Source organism: Lissotriton vulgaris, chromosome 10 (assembly GCF_964263255.1).
Source record: "Lissotriton vulgaris chromosome 10, aLisVul1.2, whole genome shotgun sequence".
In the NCBI taxonomy this organism is placed as follows: domain Eukaryota; kingdom Metazoa; phylum Chordata; class Amphibia; order Caudata; family Salamandridae; genus Lissotriton; species Lissotriton vulgaris.
The window spans coordinates 1108742752-1108761881 of record NC_141698.1 but is presented as its reverse complement, the minus strand read 5'-3'; the positions used below and the strand labels follow the sequence as shown (position 1 = coordinate 1108761881).

The following is a 19130-nucleotide window of genomic DNA, read 5'->3' as shown; positions in this document are numbered from 1 at the left end:
GGAAATACACAAATTGAAGAAACTCAAATGTAAGGGTCCCATAAAATATGATAATGGAAATGGTGCTCAAACGAGCAAAAATTATGGAGACCATTGAAAATCTATCACTCGAAAGAAAATGGGAGAACTTTCATAAACTTGTGCTAGGAAAATTCTCGTTAAAAACATCAGTAAAATATGGACAAGAAGCTAACAAAGAGCCATGGTACAACACTAAATTAAGAGATAAAAAAAGGGAAATTGCGAAAATACTAAGAACAAAGGCTGCAGAAAAGAGGTTGGGAAAAGAAGTAGACAATAACGAAATACTGAAAATGAGGAAAGAATATAAAGAGGAATGCAGAAAAGCGAAAAAATTGCACATGGAGAGAATCTGGGAAGATTTGCTAAGGACAAGCAAACTACCAAATAGTGTTGAATTCTGGAATATAATTAATAAATTATCAAAAGGAACGGGTAGAGTGTATAACATTGGAATCAGTGAAACAACATGGGTTCATTATATTGAAAGCCTATATAACATTCACAGGAATCATCCCCACAAAGAAGTAAATAAAGACTTCAAAAAAAGTTTAGATCAGAAAGAAGCAGAAACCGGACAAAGAAAAAATGATCAGCATGAAAGTACTAACCTAGAAGAACTAACCCTTCTAACAACAGTTTAACAAACAACCACCTTGATAAAAAAAACTGAAAGCGGAAGGAGCAGCAGGCCCCAATGGGATTCCAAACACCTTATTCAAATATGATCCCGATTTTTGTGCAAAATACCTGACGCCGCTATTTAATCATCTATATAAAGAAAAAAAGATACCGCAGTCCTGGCAGGGTAACATCTTCCACCCAATATACAAAAACGGGTGTGGAATGGAACCCGGGAATTACAGATTGATAGCACTAATTGATGTAGAGGCAAAGCTCTTCTCATCTTGTATATTGATTCACCTCCAAAAATGGATAAATGAAAACAAAATAGTACCAAAATTCCAAACGGGTTTTATGGAAGGTACGGGTTGCACAATTAATCTTTCAGCACTGGCACTGCTAATAAAAGGAGCAGGAAAAAAGAAGACCGGACTACTAGCATGTTATATAGATCTGAAATCCGCCTTCGACAGAGTTCCAAGACACCGCCTATGGAAAAAACTTGAAACATGGGGTCTCCCGCTGACTTTAATTGACATTATAATAGCTTATATAGTGGAACGTGGGCAAAAGTAAAGCTTGGCGATGGGAGACGAATATCCGCAGAATTAAAAATAAGAAATGGCCTCAAACAGGGCTGCGTGCTCTCTCCAAGCCTTTTTAACATATATTTGGCAGATTTAGAAAGTCATCTGCAGAACGTGAATGGACACCCACCAAAATTGGCCAACGATTGCATCCAGTTTTTACAATATGCAGACAACATTGTGGTTTTAAGTCAAACACCGATAGGTCTCCAAATAATGATATCCGAATAAACGGACTACTTTGAATGTGAAGGTCTGGAATTAAACATCAAAAAAACGAAAGGGGTGAGATTGGCGGGCTCAAGTAGACGATCATTCAAGTGGTATACAAAGGACAAACATATCGAGGAAATAACATCATACAAATACTTGGGGGTCACAATAAGCAAAAATATGTCCTTATTACATCATAAAAGAAACATCATTGCAAAAGCACAGTCACTGAGTTTCGCCTACAGAACACTTCATAAGAAATTGCAATGCCCGTCACACGACCATCTCCTAAAAGTAATGGCAGCCCAAGTATTACCATCTCTCTCCTATGGGCTAGAAATATGGCACGGTAAAGAAATTAATATTTTAAACACAATCCAGACCAAAATATATAAATCAGTGTTTAACCTTTACAAAGGATCAGCTCCAGGACAAATAAGACTGGAATTTGGCTTGCAAAATCAAATACATCAAAGGAAAGCGGTCCTAGCAAAATGGTGATGGAAACTCAGATGAGCAGAATTGGGATCACTAAATAACCTATGTTGGCTAGAAATCAAAAAACAATATGACCAACATGAACCCAATTCTTGGGGTGGTGATCTGCGCACATCCTTAGTAACCCTCAAAATAGAGGAGATCTGGAACAGCCAACTGGAAGAAGCATCCTTTAAAAAGATTTGCAAACTAAATGCAAAAGCTCTATCGCTGATAGAAGACAAAAAGACTCTGGCCAAACGTCGACACGCATGGACTGTATTGAATTCGTATAAACGATTAAAACCGCAACCTTACCTCGTGGCACACTTTCGTTTATCTTTAAAAATGAAATTTATGGCTTTTAGACTGGGCGACCATTTTTCCAAAGACTTGATCCCGTCATGGAAAGATACACACCAGGGGTCAAGATGTAGACTATGCGGGTACCATACAGAAACATTATGTCACCTACTGTGTACGTGCGAGTCATCAAAAGACGAGAGAAGTACTTTGTTGAAACCAGTCCTAAATATGTTTGAGATCCGCACCTGCAGGCAGGCTGTTATCAGCTGGATGGGAGCTGGTTCAAACATTTTAATATGTCGTGGGGTAAAATTTATGAAAATAGTAGAGACTTTGCTTTTAAAAGCTGAAACCACCTAAAAACGGGGTTTGGAAAATAAGGTTTTACTTTTTAAGAATCAAAAAATATATTTTAAGAAAATGAATTTTATCCTTTTTCTATTAAATTGAAATTTGTACATGTATACTTTATGGTTGTGATAAACCAAATACAGTTAATTTTTGACTGACTGACTGAATCAACAGGATCATTAATATCACTGTCCATCGAGGGCCACCAAACAAACTTGCGTACCTATCGCTTGGTGAGCGTGGATCCCAAATGACCCTTGTGGGCTTTGACAATAATGTTCTTTCTGAGACTCCAAAGGACAATACGCTTATCACCTTGTGATAATACACCATCTTCCAGTGAAATCTCAGATTCTACCTTCCAGAAAGGCTGTATGCAATTAGGAAGGGCACGCTCTCTGGGCCAACCTGACTTAACAAACCCACATACTCGTTGTAAAATCTCATCATCGGGAAGAGCTTTAATCCAATTGTCTGCAGAATCAAGCCCCTGCTCGGATAAGTCGAGTGAGGTTACCAGGCAATTGTCAGAATCTTCCTCCACAACATAAGAAGGAATTGCTCCTTCCTTGTTATTATCAATGGGAAAACGAGACAGATAATCTGCTCTGAAATTCCTGCTCCAGAAACATGAACAACTTCAAACTGGTACTGCATAAGGCGAGATACCATACGTAGAATCCAAGGTGAGTAGCATTTGCCGGTACCAGCCCCAAGAATGGAAATGGGAGGTATATGATCAGTTCTCAATAAGATGCGCTTATCCAAAATATAGGGTCAAAACTTTTTGATGGCCCACAAGCAAGACAAAAGCTCTTTTTCAAAGACTGAGTACTGAAGTACCCCATTTCTCAAAACCCGGGAGGCAAATGCGACTGTGTTCTCTGCTCTTGAAGTATTTTGTGTCAGAACAGCCCACAGCCCCACTTGACTCGCATCAACAGTTATGCAAAAAGACAACTCTGGGTCAAAAGGTTTGAGTGCACTACTGTTAGAAAGGTAACACTTAACACACTGCAGGGCAGACTCACATTCATCAGACCATTCAAACACCAAACCCTTGCAAAGAAGAGAACTGATGGGCCGTACAAGAGTGGTATAACTTTGAATAAAACTCCAGGAGACCAAGTAGAGACTTGACGCCACTCTTATCAGATGGCCTCTTGATTCAATCCAATACCTCATTAGAGTCATAAAGTGCCTCAAAATGGGAAACCCACTGGGCCTCTGTGATATTGCTTTCCTGGACCTCATTGTCCTCACCACAAAAAAGGGCGTGTTAATGATTGCCCAAAAACTTGAGGTATCCTTTAGCACCTCCATGGATAATAGCGCATTCCATGCCTCTGACTTAATCTCTACTTTCCGGATGTACACTGCTCTCTTGTACTGCTTCCGTAGTCTGACTATCAGAGCCCTATCACAAGGTGATTTTTTCAAGGCTAAAACTAAGGAGCGATGGGTACGCGAGCAGTTATCGTCAAACCATCTTAAGCCAGACATGGTTCTTGGTTTGGTATTGACGGTTAAGTCACGTGCTATCTGCCTGCAGATACCCTCAAAAGATCCGAGGACTGCATCCTTAGTACTCAAGGGGGCTGTACAAATTGTACTATTCCCTATACTTTTCTCGCATAAATCCATTCAAAAAGATTCAGGCATAACTTTGGACCATCTCAGTCTCCTCCCCTGGTCACGTGTTACCACACTCCTAGGAACCAAGTTTTTACCTCCTTTGCCCATTATGCCACAGCTTTTGTCCAGTTCTAAAATGACTGAGTTATGATCACTAAAAGGTGATTCCCGGGCATTGTAAAAGACTACCTTGCCTAATAGCGTGGGCGGCAGGAAAATATAATCAACAATGGTGTCTCTAGCCCTAGATTTAAACGTGGAGCACCGTTTATGATTATCAACAAAGCCAGGTTCAAAGAGATCAGCTTCAGTCAAGAGGGACTCTAGACCCTCGCCCCTTACTGAGTGTTCAAAATGGGGAGTCGTCGCAAAATTAAAACCATGCCCGTCAACAATTGAGCACTGCAAATCACACAAATGAATATTAAAATCACCCATAAGTAGTACATAATAAAAAGTGGATTGCTTTGTTCTATAGTCTTCTAAAAAAGATTTCAAGCTGCACAGATGTTGGTTCGTAGAATCACTCTCTCCTGAATTATAAAAATTCACAAACAATAACTTTGGGTAATTTAACTTGCAAACTTCTACTATCAGGGAATTAGCAGAGTCTATCTCTATCCTCTTTGTGTACCCCATTAATTTCAGAGAAAAAAGTAACATAAGACCACCCTTTGCTCTTCCTGCTGGGGCTAGTCGGGCAGGTAAAAAGTGAGAACTAAAACCATCCAACCAAAAATGTTCCCCCCTATCCCAAGTCTCCTGAAGAGCGATTATATAGAATGTTTTAATAAAATTTAGCCAATTTGGATCATCTCTTTTAGACCTTTGGCCTGCGATATTCCAGCTCATAATTCTACAATTAGTGGAGTTTTCACTCCCGATATCAACCTTAGCCAGGTAATTTAGGCTTAGGACAGATGAGCAAGCCTCAACCCCAATATCGCCACCAACAGAATTACTAGAGCTTACTTCTGATATACATTCCTCATTCTCCTTTAGTCAGTCATTTGTATCCAGCTGGGTCAGTGGGGAAAATCTATTTGAAACAGGTAGGCCTTCCTCATTAGGCCTTAACAATAATCCTGACATTTAGTTGATACCTCTGCCGCTCTACCTGAACTTACAGGTCCAGGGACGAGACTTGTATTTGTTGGAAACTGACCCATCAATGACCGATGAGTGCTGTTAGCCCTTGTCCTGACAGCATATGCATCAGTAGCATCCCAAAAAAACCTGTTGACTATGTTCCGTTTATTAAAATTAACTATGATACAGTCGCCAGGAACTTGCTTGGGTCGACTACCCACCCAGGACACCCGTCCGGCCATTATGATGTGATTCTAGATCTCAGGTTGTCCCGAACAATAATTATCGCACCAATTTTTGCTTTGCGCAACAAAGCCGCTGTTGATTCATTATCAGAGGCATTTAAAGGAGGTACCCCAACAAGAATTGCAGCCAGAGGAGTAGCTTTTGGAGGGAGATCAATTCTAGTATCGCTAAAGGTTTGATGTTTCTTAATATGAATAAGGTTCACCCTATCTACTATATATGGGCCCCTCGATTGCAAACAATAGTAATCTTTGTTGCTTTTTAACTTGGTGGAAGCGTTTTCTGGAGAATTATGAAACGCTTTCATAAGAATAGTATTTGGCGCTTTTACTTAAGAAAGTTGATTAGTCGCTTTTCTTTTTGATTATGGTCTTGGCATTTAATAATTTTGTGATTAGGAGCCCACTGGCTAGAATGAATTCTCATTAGGAGTGAGAAAGGAATTTCAAGTTAAGCTAAGGCCTCTTGACATTGTTAGTTATCTGTAATTGTTAATCCTCGCAATATGCTGTATTAACTTTAAGAACCTTAGTCTGTGTACGGTGCCTATGTTTCCTTGAAAACACTGTTTAACATAAAAAGCCCTTGCTTAACGGAACTCTAAAAGGGGACTAAAGCACAACAAAGAAGAATATTAAGGTGAGAGCAAAATATTGAGATAGGCTATAGAGAAAGAAAAAGGGACAGGGACTATTTTTCTTTGTAACATTCCTCCTCTCTTAATTTTCAATCCTTTTCAGAAAGAGTTGTTTCTTGCATTTTAATCACAACAAACATTCTGAAAAAGACATACCACAGCGTTTTAGGATTTAATCTGTCTTAACAAGGTGATTCACACTTAATGACCTTTGAAATTGTTGTTATAAAAACTAGATGTATACAGGGATAATATAAGTTTATGTTTATTTCTTAGAATTACCAAGACACAAGTGACTTCCTATTAAGAACCAGGCTGGTCCAGGAGCGAAGTTGCTGTGTCTTCTCTTTTACTCTGTGTTGTTAGTCGTCCCACTCCCCTTCCCTTTCAGAGTATTTGCTAGCACCACTGTTTATTTCAGTGAGGCTGCGATATAGTCTGGATGGGTTGAGGAATAGGCTTCATCATCACCCTGTCAACTACCTGGATTTCAGGTGAGTGGTTCAACAAACCCAACACTGGGTGATATTTCTGGACCATTTGGGGGGTCATAAACAGGAGGAAGGATTAAGGCTTTTTGGTTGATGTGGAATAAGATCATGTGGTGATCAGTCAACTGGAAGAATGTTGTCGATCGTGATTGCTTCCCGGTGGGCAATGATGGCATCTAAGGTCGTTCCTTTGTTGTGAGTTTCTTCCGAACAGTGTTGGGAAAGATTATTGTCACAGAGGAGGTTATTGAGAGATTGAATTAGAGAGTTGTTAGTTTCATTCCAGCGTAGGTTGAGATCACCCAGGATTAGGTAGTTAGTGTCTTTAAGTGCGCAATGGGCAATCAGGCCGGATAAGTGTTCCCCAAATGTGGGGATGTTGCCTGGAGGGTGATAGACAAGGTGACAGACTAAAGGGCTGTTGCTTTAATGATGACAGAAAGACATTCAAAGAAGCCGTACTTGAGGAGTCAGTTACAGCGATGTCTATGTCGTCCTTATGGATGATGGGTACACCTCCACCTCGTTGATCTTTTCTATCTTTGTTGATGATGGTGAAACCTGGGCGCACAAGCATATCTAAACAAGGAGGGGAAATCTCATTTAGCCATGTCTCCGTGAGGAACGCAATATCTAGATCATGAGAGAGGATGGCTTCTGCTAATTCCATTGCATGTTTGGGAGCTGATCTATAGTTAATGAGCAGGCAGTTAGTGGATAGTTTCTTTTTGCTAGGATACTTTCCTCATGGGGCCCTGGTATGGAGGAGAGGGAGGGCGGGGGTCTTGTGGCTTTTGAGGGGGGTATTCTCTTCTGAAGCCTGTGATCACTTGGATATTGTATTTAGGGGAGGCAGTAGGAGGAGAGTCGTATGTGGAGGCTAACAGCCATATTCATCAATCTCCCGTTTTGCGAGGCCCTAATAGCGAATTATAGCGATTCGCTATTAAGGACTCGCAAAACGGGATTCATGTAGGATTAGCAAAAAGTTTTGCGATTCCTACTGATTCCTTATTTGCGATTAGCAAATTGCTAATCGCAAATAAGGAAAAACTCCCCATTCATTCCTATGGGCCAAAAGGCCCATAGGAATGAATGGGGAGTATTCCTTATTTGCGATTAGCAATTTGCTAATCGCAAATAAGATTGCGATTTGAAGGATGCCAGGGGTGTCCAAAGGACACCCTGTAGCACCCCTCAAATGCACATTTGAACAGGTGTTGCGCACACACATGTCCAGAGGACATGTGTGTGTGTAACATGCCAAAGAAAAAAATGCACTAAAGTGCTTTTTACTCTTTTTTCGCAATTTACCACGAAGTCAGATTTCGTGGTAAATTGCGACCAAATATTGCAAATTCGCAATTTCAAATAGGGTGATGAATTGGATTTAAGGAATCTCTATTAGAGATTCCTTAAATCCAATTCCTCGCAAATATGCGATTTCGCAAATAGCGATTTTTGCATTTGGGATGATGAAACCCAAATGCAAAAATCGCACTCGCAAATGGCTAGATTCTCAGAATCTGGCCATTTGCGAGCGCAATTCAGTTTGATGAATATGGCTGTAAGTCCGCTGCTTCTTCCGTGGACATTGCTGCTTTGGTCCTAGAAGGTCTTTGCATCTGGGTTACAGCATTCTTAATTGGGGGACTCTGTAGCCTGGACAAGGGGGATTTGAGTCTAGTGAGGGTCTGTAACGGGATCTCAGCGTCGGTTTTTGTGGGCCTCTGGAGCTGGTTTTCGAGGGCTGAAGAGGGCCCAGAATGGGGTTTTAGGAGGTTAGAGTTGGTCAGTGGAGAGGGCCTGGTATGGGATTGCTGGGGCATTCGAGCCATGTCTAGGTTGATTAGGATCTCGACAAGGCCTCTGAATATTATTTCTAGCTGACTCTCTAATAGGGTCAGCCGGTGCATTATGTTTTCCGGGGCAGGGGGCATGCAGTTGTGGGTAGGGACAGCCCTTGAAGTGGGGAGCAAGATCGAATTGTGGAGTCCAATGCTAATTGGGTCGCCCAGACTGCCACTGTCCACGACCCTCAGTAGGGGGTTGAGTCGAGAGCTCTTCCTCAGTGGTTCTACAGGATTGAAAAGAGGGTCAGTAGACCAAGCTCATGGGATGGTGATGGAGCGTAGGGGAGGGGGAGTCTGAAGGGGTGAAGGGGTCAGATCTACCTCAAAATATTGACGGTCGCAATTAGTAGGAAAGGAGGAGTGGAAGGAGTTTCTAGCGGGCGCTGAATAGTCTCACCAGGGGAGTGGGAGTGGGTATTTGCCTCGCCTGGTGGGGAAGGATGCCCGGGGAAGGGGTTGGGGTGGAGCAGATCGAAGGGAGTGAAGATGGATGGAACGGGATAGCAGCGAAGAGGAAGTCGAAGGCCTCAAGGTTCTTGTTGTTAGCCTGTATCAACACTGTGCCGTTTGAGTAAATGGTCACTGTTGTGTTCCCGTTTCTAGTAGTCTGGTTAGGGAGAGAGGTCGTCAGTTTACAGCTATGTGTGGTGGTCGTCGTTTTATATATGTGAAGTTGCAATCTTAGTATAGTGATCCAGTTCTCAGGTCTGTCCATGTGGAAGATGAGATCCATCTTTACCTGCCCTTTGGAGGTGCAGTGGTAGGTGTCCACAAATAGTGTTTCAGAGTGTTATCTGATTAGAATGTGTTTGAGGCTTCTTCTCGCTTTGATGGAGAGCTTGAGGGGAAAGACAATTGCAAAGGCGTTCACGCCTAGCGGTTTCGTGTGGATCATGGGTGAGTTGACGGAAATTGGGATGCCCGGTGATGTTGTTTTGGTTTCGTGTGGTTGGAAGTCACCTGGGGGCCGTAGCCGCCATGGGCGTTGAGGGATTCGGTAGGTAGAGAAGGCTGCAGAGTAGTGGATCATTGGGGAGTTCGAGGGCAGCTGTCTTAAGATCAGGTGAAGGGTGGTTGGAGGGCAGAGATTCGGTAGGGAGATTGAGGTGAATACTGCCGGGGGGTGAAAACGTCACAAACAGAGCAGGTACCTTTGTGTGGGCCAGGAGTCACCAGCCTCCCTGGGGTCGTCAATGGAGGGTTAGGCAGTCTTTGGGCTCCATGACGATGCCCCGAATCCTCATCGAGGATCTAAGAGGGTCAGGTACTTTGTTGGTTCGGGTTGCGCTCCAATAAGCGACCTAGGCACGATCCTGAGCTGCCCCAATAGACAATCTAATGCCACTTTCCATTTGCTGAGATGGACTGTCGGTGGCCATCTTAGGGCCAGACATCAGCTCAGTGCCAATCGGGCTCCTCATCAGGCTTCCTCCTTGGAATATCAGAGGAGGGAGGAGCCAAGCTTCCATCTGATGAGAGCTTCGATGTGCAGGAGCAGGAAAACTGCAAGAAACGGGGCTGTATGCATTGAGACCTTCAAGCGAGTTCCACAGTGTCGGCCATCTTAGGGCCAGGCATAGATTCCATGCAGATCCGAAGCGAGTCGGGGGTCCTTATCATCTACCTTCTCGGTAGGTCAAAGGGGGTGGAGCCGTGTCTTAATCCGAATAGAACTCCAGTGAAAAATGTGACAAAAAAACGGCAGGGAACGGAGCTTAAAGAAGTAGGTCCATCAGGCGTTGTTGATGGTGTCGGCCATCTTAGGGCCAGGCATCACCATCGAGCCCGAACCGAGGCGGAATCAGGGAACCTACACAGTTGCATTGCAGCCAGAGCACACACGGGATGGAAGGGGAGCCGTGCCCAAATCACCTGCGTGCTCCAGTGAGCGGGGATGAGAGCCAGAGTTTCACGGCACTTGCTGAAATGGGCGGCCCTCCAGGGCTCAGTGAAGCGTCTGCACCAATCCTCATTGGCCCTTCATCGGCACCGATCCTCGTTATTCACTCTTTGGGGAGCGCCGACTCCGGAATGCTGCTCCGAGCCTGGGGTGTCCTCGCGGCAGGACTCCTGCGGGATAGATCGCTGGCTGACCTGGAAGGGTCAGGCAGGGGTGTCCGCCAGAGGTGAATTTTGGCTCCCCTGCTTTTTACACTTTATAATAATGACCTGGACAAGTCCTTAGTGAAGGCGTCCTTGGATATTCCACGTGTAGGAGACTGTCCTATCCTGTTTCTCCTATAAGCGGACGACGCTGTCCTTTTAGCCCGTACTGCGGTAGGTCTACAGCGGCTCTTAAACGCTTTTGCAGTCTACATGCAGTCTTTGGACCTGGTAGTAAATATTGGAAATTCACACATTATGTCAACAGGTAACAGAGCTAGACAAGTTAAATCTTTTTAGTGTAATCAGTTGGAAGTTTCTTCGGTGTCCTCTTTTACTTATTTAGGGATTTTATTTGATGATAGGTCCTCCTAGTTACCCCAACAATAAAAAAAAAATGCAGTTATTCAATCCTCCTTAGGTTTACTAGGGTTTGCACAGCGTTTGGGGGCCAGACCCATAGAGGCCATTTTAGAGGTATATAGAGCTAAATGTCTGGCCATTGCAGCCTATGGCTCCTCCTTCAGACAGCGGAAAACACCGTTTTACGTAGCCTCCTGTCTGTACCACAATCAACCCCTACTTTTGCTATGCTTCAAGAACTGGGGCTAGGCTACGTTTCTGATATTTTGAGCACAGCTCCATTGCTCTTCTTGTCAAAACTTGGCTAAATCCCGAATTAACCCTGAATCACCAGATCTTAAGGGATTGCGTCAATTTAGACAAGTCTAGTGAAATTAAGTGGATGTCTGATGTGCAGTGTATGTTGTCTAAAATAGGGCGGCCTGAATTATTTGAAGCACCCAAAAAGATCCGGAAGGAGGATGTGAGTTGCGTGAAAATGAATTTTAAGAACTTGTTGATGTTAGAGCGGGAAGAACAGGAGCTGCGCAAACATTTAGTTAGGACACATTTTGTATGTTGTCTAAAATAGGGCGGCCTGAATTATTTGATGCACCCAAAAAGATCCGGAAGGAGGATGTGAGTTGGGTGAAAATGAATTTTAAGAACTTATTGATGTTAGAGCGGGAAGAACAGGAGCTGCGCAAACCTTTAGTTAGGGCACATTTTGTGAAAAAAACAACTATTCTTATTGAACCCTATTTGGTATTGGGGAATGAGCCTTTCCATCGATGACTCCTAACTAGGTTTCGCTTCAATTTGATTCATCTCTCATTGGGGGATTTTCCGGGGTAGTGTAAACCTGAGGATGTAGATCCCTGTCAGTATGACAACTTTTCACCCCAGGACACCTTATATTTTATGATGTTTTGTCATTTTAATACTGACATTCGTAGGAAATTTTTTAACCCCATTTTGAGAGGAAGGGGCTTTTTAGAGGTCAGACCAGCGTTAGTCTATTTACAGTTGCTGAGTAACCCATGTGACATTATTTATATTGCGTGTTTTCTTGTGTCTGCTGTAAGGCTCAAGAAAAACAGAAACTTCATTATGAGTTCTGCTTAAACAAGATCAATTGGGTGAATGGGAATTTTTAAATTGTGAATATCCTGGAAATTCTGTAAATTTGTATTTGATGATCTCATAAGTGATACTGCTTTTATTTATTCTATTTTAATGTGTTTATTGTCTGTTTTGTATTGTACTTTTATGACTTTAATTAATTAAATAAAGTGGATTGATTGATGGATAGCAAATCTGGGCCATAGTGCATTCACTTCCGCCGCAGCAGCTACATGAGGTTTATGACACCATCTGCAGAGAGGACCCAACATTCTTGAATAGCAGAATACAATAATATTCAGGGTGCTGAGCAGGCAGGCATTTACAGATGGTCAGAAGCCACTTGTTTTCAAGGGATTGTTTGTTTGAGTAGAAGGATATAATCCTGAATATGCAGCAAACAATGAATAAGACATCAAATGTAAGCATGGGCGAATTTTGCGGATTTGCTGTCCGAGAAATCTTGCGAAATGGCAAAATAAATCTGCGATTTCGCAAAAAAATCCGCGAACTTGCGGATTTGCACAAATATACTAGAGTACTCTTTCTACTGGCTAATCAGTAAGTGCTAGCTCGTTGCGTAAATGTATAGTGCTTTTCCTACACTGCAGCTGCATAAAGGGCCAGAAGATTTGTCTCCAGTTACCATGTGTGCCTGTAACTTTGCCACCACTCCAAAAGGCGCCGAGGCCCCTTGAGTGAGCTGTCCATCATAGTGGGGAAAGGGCGGGAAGACGTTTCATACCACTAGTGTGTGGTGTGCGGGGCCAAACGGACGGGGCTTCTATGTGTGTTCACATGCCTCTTTTGTATAAAGGGTCAGAGAGTGAGCAGGGCAGCAGATGAGGAGAAAGCAGCCTCCTGGTCACAGGAACTACACGGGGTCGCGCTCGAGAAACTCATGGATGCAAACACCTCCCTCAAGGATTACAGCTAATTTTCAATGGCAGAGATGGGGATCAAACACACTTGCCCAGCCTCGACCGTGCTTACTAATTTTTTGGGCTAATTAAAACGTTACTGAATTTGAGCTTCAACTCAGGCACCTGCTTTATTTATATCTGTAAGTGCTTCCTGTTGAGGTTTAATTTTTGTGACAGGAGCCTGGTGCCAGAATTAATCCTGCCCTGCATATTTATCCACGAAGATGCCACTGTTTTGTGCAATACCTCATCTCAACTGGAGTACTTTCTACTGGCTAATCAGTAAGTGCTACCTCGTTAGGTAAATGCATAGTGCTTTTCCTACACTGCAGCTGCGTAAAGGGCCAGAAGATTTCTCTCCAGTGACCATGTTTGCCTGTAACTTTGCCACTGCACCAAAAGGCGCCGAGGTCCCTTGAGTGAGCTTGCCATCATAGTGGGGAAAGGGCAGGAAGTCGTTTCATACCGCTAGTGTGTGGTGTGCGGGGCCAAACCGGCGGGGCTCCTATGCGTGTTTACATGCCTCTTGTGTATAAGGTCAAAGAGTGAGCAGGGCACCATATGAGGAGAAAGCAGCCTCCTGGTCACAGGAACTACATGGAGATCGCGCTCAAGAAATTCATGGATGCAAAGACCTCCCTCAAGTATTACAGATAATTTTAGACAGCAGATATGGGGATAAAGCACACTTGCCCAGCCTCAACCGTGCTCACAAATTTGTGGGACTGATTAAAACGTTACTGAATTTGAGCTTCAACTCGGGCATGTGCAAAAAAAATAAAAAAATCTGCCCGCAAACGGATTTGCGGATTTTTCGACAATTTTGCGAGATTCGCGGATCACGAAATTGCCGAAAATCCGCAAACTCCGCGAGCGGAACGGATTTTCCGGCCATACTTAATCAAATGCTGGTTTCAACCTTTTAGCCATGTTATTCATCAGAATCCAAAGGTGTTTGCTCATCCCTCTAATCGTTGCCTGTGCTGAAAGTTGGATTTGTCTAATGAAACTGGAAAGCTGTCATCATCTCTTTTGCTTGTAAACTTGTATATCCCCCTTGGGAAGTCACATGCTATTTTAGCCGATTCCATTCTTTAATTGGTTCATAGCATTAGTGTTTTGGATTACTGTGGCCAATAAAGTCCGCTCTGCTAGCAGAAGTTGTGGAGATTTGTTAGCTGCGTATTACGTTGAAAACAGAGAATTCATGCAATAATTCTGACTCCGTCACTTTGCGGAGTTAGCTACGGCACCCACAACACTTTGATAAAACAACTTTACCTTTACATGCAAAAAAAGCATATAACCAATTCACAAAAGTGAACTTTGAAAAATACCAGGCAATGAGAGTCGTGATGATTTTGGGTTCACCTCAACCTAAGGGGAGGGCAAGCAGATGCCTTGAACACAAAGAGCATTTAACAGAGTGTACTTTTTTTTTACTGTCAAGAGTATTGTACTGTATTGCCTAAATTGATTTCTTTGCATATTCGCGCTATATCAGATCTTGACACTCATAGTAGAGCATTGTATTCAGTTCTGTTATGGCGTATGTGTACTCAATAAGGTTGTGTATATTCTCAGTGGATGGGTTTTTGTGTTAGATCTGTCCTTTACACAGTTTTAGACCATCTGAGGGATACCTCATGGATCCACATGTGTTAACTTTGTATGGATGAAACAATTTATCTTTCAACGGTCATGGTATTTTTCTTTTTTTCGCTTTAATATTGTTGCAATGAAGATGAGGATTAATTGCTGTATTCTTTATGCGGATCTCTGCTGAGACAAAATAAAATAGAAAATGTATGTAACTGCATATACCTATTATCAAATATTTGGCAGATCATCTTTGTCTCTTCTCCTTCAATTGAACTGAATTGCAGTGAATTGATGCTTTGACATGTGCCCCGTATCTCTCACTCCCTGGATTCCTCTCACTGATGCAATCACATGTGCCATGCATTTCCTCCTCCAAGTATCCCTCACACTGATACACTCACATGTGTCCCACATCTCTCAGTCCCTGGATCCCTTGCACTGATGTAATCACATGTGCCTGCATCTCCTCCTTTATGAATCCCTCACACTGATGCAATCACATGTGCCCCACATCTCTTCTCCCTGGATCCCTCACACTGATGCACTCACATGTGCCCCACACCTCTCACTCCCCGGATCCCTCACACTGATGCTATGACATGTGCCCTGCATCTCTCACTCCCTGCTTCCCTCACACTGATGCTATCACATGTGCCCTGCACCTCCCCTCCATGGATCCCTCGCACTGATGCTATGACATATGCCCTTCATCTCTTCTTCCTGGATCCTTTGCACTAATGCAATCACATGTGCCCTGCATCTCTCACTCCCTTCATTCCTCACTTTGATGCAATTAATGTGCCCCACAATTTTCATTTGTGGATCGCTCACACTGATACGCTTGCATGTGCCCTGCATCTCCTCCTCCCTGGATCCCTCTCTCTGATGCAATCACATGTGTCCCAAATCTCTTCCTCCAAGTATTGTTCACACTGATGTAATCACATGTACCCCTCATCTCTCACTCCCTGGATCCCTCTCTCTGAGGCAATCAAATGTGCACCAAATCTCTTCTTCCAAGTATCGCTCACACTGATGCCATTGCATGTACCCAGCATCTCCCACTCCCTGGATACCTTGCACAGATGCAATCACATGTCTCCTGCATCTATTCCTCCTATATCCCTCGCACTGATGCACTCACATGTGCCCCGAATCTCTCACTCCCTGGACCCCTCACACTGATGCAATCACATGTGACCCTCATCTCTTCCTCCAAGTATCGCTCATACTGATGCACTCATATGTGATCCGCAACTCTCACTCCCTGGATCCTTCACATTGATGGTATGACATGTGCACTCCATTCCTTACTTCAAGTATCGCTCACACTGATGTAATCACATGTACCCCTCATCTCTCATTCCCTGGATCCTTCTCTCTGAGGCAATCAAACGTGCACCAAACCTCTTACTCTAAGTATCGCTAACACTGATTTTATCACATTTGCCCCGCATCTCTCACTCCCTGGTTCCCAGGCGCTGATGGACTCACATATGCCCGCATCTCCTTCTCCACGGATCCCTCACCTGATGCTATCACATGTGCCGGCTTCTCCTCAACCATGGATCCCTCGCACTGATGCTATGACATTTGCCCTGCATCTCCTCCTCCATGGATCCCTCACACTGATACAAGTACATGTGCCCCACATTCCCCCCTCCATGGATCCCTCACACTGATGTCCTACATGTGCCCTACATCTCCTTCTCCATTGAGCTCCCTCATTGAAGCTATCGCATTTTTCTTCTGTATTTACGAGGCATTTCATAAATGTATATTTTCGTGATTCATTCAGTTAGCATTCAAATGTCAAATATATGCTTCAAATGAAACATTGCTTTAACCTCATGCGCGCTAGCGGAATTCCGCTCCTGCGCTGAGATTTTTTAAATCGCACTTTACGTGACGAGCTGGGCTCGTCATCAGCGTGCGAGGAGGCTACGCCATGACGAGCCCAGCTCGTCATCAGCCTGGAAGGGGTTAAATATGTACAGCACCATTGCATTTATGCATCCCAACTGTTTAATGCATTTTTTAGAAATGTATTTTAGATATATGTGTAGCACTTCTTTTGTAGATATATTTTAGAAATGTTAAACATGTTTAGGATTTAGTAATGTCGTTCATACGAAAGTGGAGTGGGTGTTGTGTGTCGATTTAGATACTGTATATAGATTTCCTGATTCATGCCCTTATATAGAGACAATCCACATTGCCCTTATATAGGCATAGAAATCCAGCCCTTATTTAGGCATTGCTCATGCTAACCAAATACAGGCATGGTCAACTACATCTGATCCTCTTTGTCACAATGAGTTCTTGGAAAACCAGACTCTTAAGCCTTTGGGACTTCCTATTGCCTGGATATTGATTTCTCCAAGAACTCATTTATTATGCATGACCATCTATTCCTTAGGTGTCCATTCATGACGTTCTTATGCCCGACTTGTACCTCAATACTAGCATTCCTAAACACCTTCAAGGTATAAATATACCTTCACTTGCTATGGCAAACCACAGTGCGGTTCGACTACCTACTTGCACCAGGCGGCTGGCCACAACAAGTCCAGAAGGAAGTCAAGTCCCCAACTGATGCACTGACCAGACGCTGCCTTCCTCCTCACGGAGAATCCAGCTCCAGTGTTTCTGGCTCCCCTTGCGGGGTGTTAGAGATTGAGTCCCGGGAAAGAGATACCAACCTCTCTCATTATAAGGTATGGAGCTGACTAGAACATTTGACAATTCTTAGAACAACTAAATTAAAATAAAATATAGCTAAAACAGCACCTACTTTTTCCTTCGTACTAGACTTAGGTTAGGTACACTGGGGTAGGATTATTTTAGAAGCACAGTTGAGTATTTTAGCCTGTGATATTTATATATGTATTTTTATATATGTCATAGCTGCAGATCATGCTATTACAGTATTATTTTATATTACTGCTAACGCTATACGTTTTATACTTCGCATTCTGTCTTACGATTGTAGCAGTTCATATCTCTTGCATGAGAAATAAGACTGTTCAATAAACCCTTTTATTGAAACACCTGTCTCTCTATTTCTATGCAACTCTGTGGAAACAAAGCATGCATGATTGACTCAGTGAAATAGTTATCTATTGTTTCCACGACTCTGAAGATATTTTTCCGACAAAGTTGTCATGTTTATGCGGTTGTCAGAGACTAATCCCTTCTTGTTCATTCGAGAAAGTTTCTAGTGAACTCTGAGGTAGTTGGCAGACACAAGTAATTAAGTTTAATGTACTCGATAGAGACAAACTGACCGCAGTCATATGTCAAATCTATAGTGTATATTATTCCAATGCACAGAGCCTATATGGGATATAGGAACTACACTACACCATCACCCCATCCATGGATCCCTCGCAAGGATGCTTTCACATGTGCCCGACATCTCCTGGTTAATTTCTCACATATGCCCTTCTTCCCTTCCTCTCCAGGTCCCTCACTCTGTGTGCAGTGAGAGCTGTCCTCCTGGGTACAGGAAGGTCCCTCTGGAGGGCCAGCCCATCTGTTGCTACAACTGTGCCCCCTGCTCAGAAGGAGAGATTACCAACAAGAGTGGTAGGTGATAAAACACTGCATGCAAACCAATAGTCCTTTCCAAAGAACTAAATTAGAAACCTTACACTTGTAAATTACTCACAAGTGTAAGTTACCTTTGTGAATTGTCTCCTTAGATGGTATTTATTTAGTTGACATACATTTGAACAGACTGATACCTTTATTTTAGGATCTGCCGAAGCCAGGACTAGTCCATCGTCATTAAGTAAACCAAACCTCAATCTCTTTTTCTCCCCCTCTCTCTTTAGGTCTCTCTCCCAACCAGTGCTGGCCTTAGGGTAATGTGACCAGCGTCATTGCGCCATATGCCAAGATCAAGGGTGCACCCCCTGCATGGCAGGCTGAACCCATACAGGAGTAGCCTACAGAGATCTTTGTATGCACAGGCTTTTTCAGGGGATAATTTCAGTGGCTTGATAACTCTACAGGTCAAAGCACTGCAGGGAGAGACCTGCTATTTGTCTAGTCACAGTTTTGACTCATGATATAGTAGCTCAGAGTGGTAATATTCCTGCTGCAAAGAACAATGTGGGATGTGCTGTACACAGATTAGTATTTTCTGGGTATAGCTAAGTGTGTTATTGCTTTTTTCACAGAGATCATCATCTTATTTTGAGTTCATAACTAACTATTCTTCTAATATAGAACAGTAAGCAATGAAGTGGCAACAAAATGCTGCCTGCAAATAGAAAGGCGTAGGTTCAGAACCTTATTGTTTATTCCCCTCAATCTATCATTATTCTTAGGTTGTAATCACTGTGTTACACTTATGGAGCTCATTTTCTAACAGTTTGTTCCTGGTTTGCATCAGAAATGTGGTGCAAACCTGTTGCAAAGTATTATTTTGAGGCTTACTTTTAGCGCAGATCCTGAATTGAGTTGGACAGTAGCACTAATTAATACAAACACTATGAGCTAGT

General features: G+C 43.0%; 1 protein-coding gene across 1 annotated transcript in view; it reads left to right on the top strand.

The window, feature by feature from the left end:
* Window positions 1-19130, top strand: part of LOC147689406 (vomeronasal type-2 receptor 26-like) — a 340755-nt gene that overhangs the window by 96060 nt on the left and 225565 nt on the right. Inside the window, exon 3 of the mRNA XM_086940085.1 lies at window positions 18087-18210. Coding sequence (XP_086796211.1) covers window positions 18087-18210 — 124 coding nt within the window. The remainder of the gene's footprint in view (window positions 1-18086; window positions 18211-19130) is intronic.